The 6406-nt window shown below is 43.5% G+C and overlaps 1 protein-coding gene across 1 annotated transcript; it reads left to right on the forward strand.

Moving 5' to 3' along the window:
- Positions 1-1477: 1477 nt before the first annotated feature.
- Positions 1478-2454, forward strand: LOC125299888. Its single transcript, XM_048251378.1, has 2 exons — positions 1478-1561; positions 1639-2454. The coding sequence occupies exons 1-2, from the start codon at positions 1484-1486 to the stop codon at positions 2293-2295; spliced, it is 735 nt and encodes a 244-aa protein (XP_048107335.1). The 5' UTR covers positions 1478-1483; the 3' UTR covers positions 2296-2454.
- Positions 2455-6406: the final 3952 nt, after the last annotated feature.

The following is a 6406-nucleotide window of genomic DNA, read 5'->3' on the forward strand; positions in this document are numbered from 1 at the left end:
TGTAGATGAGAAATGTTCTTCTTTTTCTTTAGTTTTTTTAAGTACGTATGCTGTTCAGTGATGCCAGGAAGAGCGTGTTGTGTGGTCGGCTGTTTTAACAACAGTACAAAATTACAAGCCTGGAATAAAACCGTTTGTGAAATTCACAAACCTTTGTTGCACATTGACTGCGATGGCATGCAGTGTCTGGCCAATCCATCCAGAGCTCATGCCAATCAGTGCCCTGTAGTTTGCGTTCCGAAGTTCTTCGGACTTGTAACTGGAGGGTTGCCGACCAGTAGGCGCGGCTGAAGTGCCCTTGAGCAAGGCACCTTACCCCTCACTGCCACATGCCATGTTTGGGCATTAATATCTTGGCAAATATATTCCCTAGCCTCCCCAAATTTTCTAGGGTGGAAGACCAACTCATAATAAGCATGTGTAAACAATTTAATCCGTACTAAATGTCTCTTGACTTTCGAAAGGGCCCTAGATTTCAGAAAAATGTGATATTGAGGGTATTAAAAAACATTTTTTCTTGTTTCATTTGGTATCGGTCACTATTTCTTCTTCAAATACATCAGTTTATTAACCCATTCGCGCCGGATGCTGCACGACGCAACATTCTATCTCCCGCCGGCTGCTGCATTGCATATTGATTCTCGCGCTGGCGTAGCGCAGCATGCTTTTTATTTCATGTTTTTAGGTGCTACAGAGGCTTAGATATTACATTTTGGTAGACGTTGACAATTTTTAGTATTTTTTTCAGAAAACCCTCAGGAAATTAGGTTATTTAGTCTAGAATGCCATAGGATCCTAAAAGGCGTTTTTAGCATTCATTTTAGGACTAAATAGGTTAATGTTTTCCTAGAATTTGAAGTCTCCACAATAAATGACCATGACAATAATAAGGATAAAACAAGACGTGTTTGTATTTCTGTGTCATTTTCATGCAACTGAAATGGTATGTGGGGTAGTAGGTATATATTCGGTATAATGGTATATGGGGCAGGTATAGTTATATTCGGGAAACTTGCCAGTCAGCTCGTGTCGATGGCCCCACAGAGCAATCTCAAGACCTCATGCCTGCAGGATGTTGAGAATACTCCAATAGATGCTGAAAGAAAGGGTACACTCCAACTCACAGTACCTACCTAAAAGTAGTTCTAGAATCATTAGTTCTTATGATGAGACTAAGCGATCTCTCTATCCTTGCACTGTTGGACTTACAGTATTTGCATTATGACATAACTCTAATAGAGCACCGTACTATGCATATTGAATCACAGGGTCAGTCCCTGCTCTGCCACTGCAAGTGTTTCATGCTTATGTATCCCTTAGTACATTCATGGATTGTTTATTTAGTATATTTTATTGTTGTATTATTCATGTGGATTTTTTTTCCATCATCCTGTATGTTGTTGTATTCATAACAAGTTCTCAGTGAATGTATTGTTTAGAGTTGTTTGCATTTGATTATTAAAACAATTTCTCATTTGCAGGTATGTTGATGAATGTAGCCTTTTTCCTCCCGCCTTCCATCTTCAAAGAGAATACTTCTCATCTGTTCGTCATCAATAAGGTAAGTCAATTGTTTGACTAACGGGGACATTTTGTAGTTAATGTTTTGGTAGTACATGTAAACAATTTGTGAAACAGTTGCGCCACCAGGAGGAAGCAGCCAGGTGTGCCACAGCAGTCTCCCAAGCTCAGCAAGGCCGCTGGACGAAATGGGAAGGTGTGGAGAGGAGGAATATCACATGGAGCGATCTGTGGAGCATGGAGTCCAATAGGCTAAGCTTCATCATTAGAGCCACTTATGATGTCCTGCCCTCTCCAACCAACCTACATGTCTGGTATGGAGAGGACCCAGCCTGTCTCCAGTGTGCAGCCCCGGCAATCCTCAAACACATCTTGGTGGGTTGCAAGACCAGCCTAACGCAGGGAAGATACACCTGGCGCCACAACCAGGTGTTGAAGTGCTTGGCTGCCGAACTGGAGAACAGGAGGGTGACCACCAATGCCATGTCTCAAAACGGCCAGACTACAAACCCACGGAAAACAACTTTTTCGTTCGGGAAGGGGAGAAGAGGGACCAAGTCACCTCCTCCGGATCCAGGCCCACTGAACGCAGCCCGGGATTGGGAAATGCGTGTGGACCTCACCCAGAGACTCACCTTCCCACCCGAAATTGCAGCTACCAACCTGCGCCCAGACCTGGTCCTCTGGTCCAAATCCTGCCGGCGTGCCTTCATCGTTGAGCTGACCGTCCCATGGGAAGATGCCATCAGGAAAAGTTCTTTGGTGTTGCTTTAAAGACAACACCACAACAAGACATTTCACTTGTGGTGCACATACATTGCAATGGTTGAAGATCTTCTCCTCTTTATCAGGGGAACACGAGAAGCAAAGTGGAGTCTCCACCTATCAGGTGTGCGTTCCATCATGCCATGGTTCTTCTCTTATGACAGGATCAACTATTATGGGGTGGATTATGCTGCTCTTTGTGCCATTTAGTTGCCCCTCGGGGATTAATAAAGTGATTTTAATTGAATTGAATTGAAATATGCCCGCTACCTGTCAGCGTACTGGATGGAAATGGTCAGTTTAGGGTATAATCATCCAAACATAAACCGCCAGCTCCAATCAGGGGATTTTGTCGCCCAAAGACAGCAAACATACACAGCATGTGATCAAGTCATCAAGCAAACCGTGACTCCAAAACTAAAATAATAATAATAATACATTTAATTTGGAAAAGCGTCCTTCAAGGTACCCAAGGACACTGTACAATTAGGTATAGGCAAGGAAGTACATAAAGCATGCAATCACATCCATGGTTGGATTCACTGACAGTATGGAGAGTACATACAGGCAGGGACAATGACAGAACAAGCATATAGAAGGCTACAAAGTAAGGTAGGCATTTATCAGCCCATAAAGAAAATGAAGCTCAAGACCTTCAAAGACACTGCAAGTACAACAGTGCCAAAAGATAGAGAGATATCCCTAAAAGCAGATTGCAATCTTTTTGCCAGATTAATTGTAGTTGGGACCTCAAGAAAAATTGATGTGAGTGAGATGCTTATACATAGTTTAGGGCCCTTACCTTTGCATTACACTGCAGATGTTGACTAGTATTTTAAACAGCTAATTTCTGCCGTTCTCTTCATGTCATTGTCCCGTTTATGCATCTCATTAACTTTTGCTTTGAATACAACACCCATTGTTGATGACGCAATCTTTGGTTCAGTTCAAAACTGGTGGAAATGCGGGCTGGTTCACTAGATAGCACCACGGTTCAAAGAATTTTGAACGGAACCGGTTCAAGAGTAGGTTCACTGTAGGTGGAAAAACGCCCATACAGCAGCAAAATCATTCTTCTCTGTAGAAGTACACCAAGCAACCGCCAGAGGGAGCACTTGACCACGCCATTGCATTAGTCACTGCAGCACACCAAACTACCACCAGATGGCGTCTTTGACCATGGAAATCAGGCCAGTTTGCCCTTTTCAGAAAATAAAGTTATATTTGTCTGATTATTAGTGACGGACTGAAACTTTTAATTTTATTGAGGCTTCAAACAAAAAAGTAAGACATGAGAACAGTTTAACCTGAAGAATTACAAGCTGTCCCAGGCTTTATAATGAACTGTCAGTCAAGCTCCAAGTGCTGAAGTTACAACATAGAGTTAGGGTGGCATTATAGCGCTAACAGGAACTTTATTAAGCATTGACACTGATCTGAACACAACAACACTACACAGAATACCGGTAACTTCAACATTGAATATTTCGATATGCATATCGAAATGTTACAGTGCAACTCAAAGTGGTCAATCAATCTATGTTATGTGACACTCAAATAGGTGATTAATCAGTCCATATTGCATTCAAAATGAAACATCTTTTGAAACAGTATGTAGCTTCCTATATTCATGGGGGTAGGTGAGTTATCAGCATCCCACACTCAAAGCACAACTTTTATTATCACAAGGCTTTATATTAGAGGCAAATGATAATTAAATAAATGCTAATTTCTCCAACAGAAATACAAGAACACAAGCGTAATCAATGGCATTACGCAGGGCTTGAAAGTATTCCGGCACCAAATCGGATCTGATCAGTTCAACTGGTTGCATCAGGCAGAAACATTTAGGGAAATGAAAATGTTGCTCAAATGATATTGTCTTGCACACATAGACTTTTCAGAGAATTACGGTTGCAAGCTGAATTCAGAAATCCAGTCTTATCACTTTGCGGGAAGCCAAAAGCAAGTCATACTGCCTACTGCAGTTGCCTACACATGAAAAGGAACTCAAAGCTATGCAACTCTGTCACCATCATTAAGGCATGTGTCACCGGGTGACGCACAGCACCCGAAACCAAAAGGGGATGCCAACGGGTTCCACCTGGAAGACTTCAGGGGTCGCATGACAACAAAGAGTTCATTAGTGTTTAACACTACTCAGGTGTGTAGAGGGAATACGAGAGCAAGATGATTGACAACCCGAGATTAAAAGCACCTAGCTCGTCAGTCTTACAGGTGAAGGGGCAGGCAGGAGGGTGAGAGCGAGAAGAAGACGATGGTGAGCTCTGCCTGACTGGGCTGTTGAGTATGGACTGTTGAGGATGGGCTGTTGAGGATGGGCTGTTGAGTATAGTGTGTTGAGTATGGACTGTTGAGTATAGTGTGTTGAGTATGGTGTGTTGAGTATGGGCTGTTGAGTATAGTGTGTTGAGTATGGGCTGTTGAGGATGGACTGTTGAGGATGGGCTGTTGAGTATGGGCTGTTGAGTATGGGCTGTTGAGTATAGTGTGTTGAGTATGGGCTGTTGAGTATGGGCTGTTGAGTATAGTGTGTTGAGTATGGGCTGTTGAGTATGGGCTGTTGAGTATAGTGTGTTGAGTATGGACTGTTGAGTATAGTGTGTTGAGTATGGGCTGTTGAGTATAGTGTGTTGAGTATGGGCTGTTGAGTATGGACTGTTGAGTATGGGCTGTTGAGTATAGTGTTGAGTATAGTGTGTTGAGTATGGGCTGTTGAGTATAGTGTGTTGAGTATGGGCTGTTGAGTATGGACTGTTGAGTATGGGCTGTTGAGTATAGTGTGTTGAGTATGGTGTGTTGAGTATGGGCTGTTGAGTATGGGCTGTTGAGTATAGTGTGTTGAGTATGGGCTGTTGAGTATAGTGTGTTGAGTATGGGCTGTTGAGGATGGGCTGTTGAGTATGGTGTGTCATCAGTGGCATTGTCTGCTCTTCTGTGCATCCTTAGAGTGCATCACCCCTTTCTTCCAAAGGATGGGAGAACCCTTTTAAAAATGGCAACCAAGTACACTCTAGAAAGGTTGGCTGGTGGGGTGTTTTTCTATTTTGGTATTTTGAACATGTTTCGCAAAACCTGAGCATTTGTCTTCCAAATTTCCAGATAGAAACGTGTTTATGTTGCAGCTTAATTTTGATGGATTGCTGCTGTTTAAGAGTGCGTCGACTCAGTTCTGGCCAGTGTTAGGCCTGTTGCGTCACAAAGATTATGTTTCCAGCAGGCCACTGTTAATTGCTTTGTTCTGTGGTGAGACTAAACCAACTTCATTGCAAGAGTATCTTGGTGCCCTTGTTTGACAATTGACAATGCTGAGAGAGGGATTTATCATAGGCTCAAAAACCATGTTTCTGAAGGTAAGTTCGGTCATTTGTGATGCTCCTGTTAGAGCCTTTATCAAACAGGTGAAAGGCCATTCAGGTAATGCAGGATGTGATGAGTGATTACAGCCAGGTGTTTATACTCGTCACCGCATGACATTCCCAGAGGTAAGTGCTGCTGATGGGACTGATGAGTCACCCGGAAGACTTCAGGGGTCGAATGACAACAAAGAGTTCATTAGTGTTTAACACTTCTCAGGTGTGTAGAGGGAATATGAGAGCAAAGATGATTGACAACCAGAGATTAAAAGCGCCTTGCTCGTTTACCAGTCTTACAGGAGGGTGAGGGCGAGACAAAGACGTTGGTGAGCTCTGGGTGTCCCTTGGAGTGGGAACAGCAAAGCGTCAGACAACGTGACAGAACGAAATGAAAGCGATATTCGTGACAGTAAGGGTGAGGAGTAAAGACCGACATCTACAGGGGTCTTCGCCTGTGGCGTTGCGAGCCTGTTAGGTTAGGCCCACTCCAGGACATTGCACTATTGGATGCCAGAGGGGCGAAAACGTTCGCCCTTGCGGAGATAAGTGAATAATGGCGGCGAACTGAGCTAGCGCTGTAGAGCCGGGTCATGGGAGTGAGGATTTAGGGAGGTGAGTGTAACGGAGGCGAACTGAGCTAGCATGCTAGTTGCCCGTTTAAATCCTCACACCCCTAACCCTAAGAACGCTTCTAAGCCCTAGAACTTCCTCCTGTCCTTTTCTATTTATATACAAGTTGTCAT

This window comes from Alosa alosa, chromosome 8 (assembly GCF_017589495.1).
Source record: "Alosa alosa isolate M-15738 ecotype Scorff River chromosome 8, AALO_Geno_1.1, whole genome shotgun sequence".
NCBI lineage: Eukaryota > Metazoa > Chordata > Actinopteri > Clupeiformes > Clupeidae > Alosa > Alosa alosa.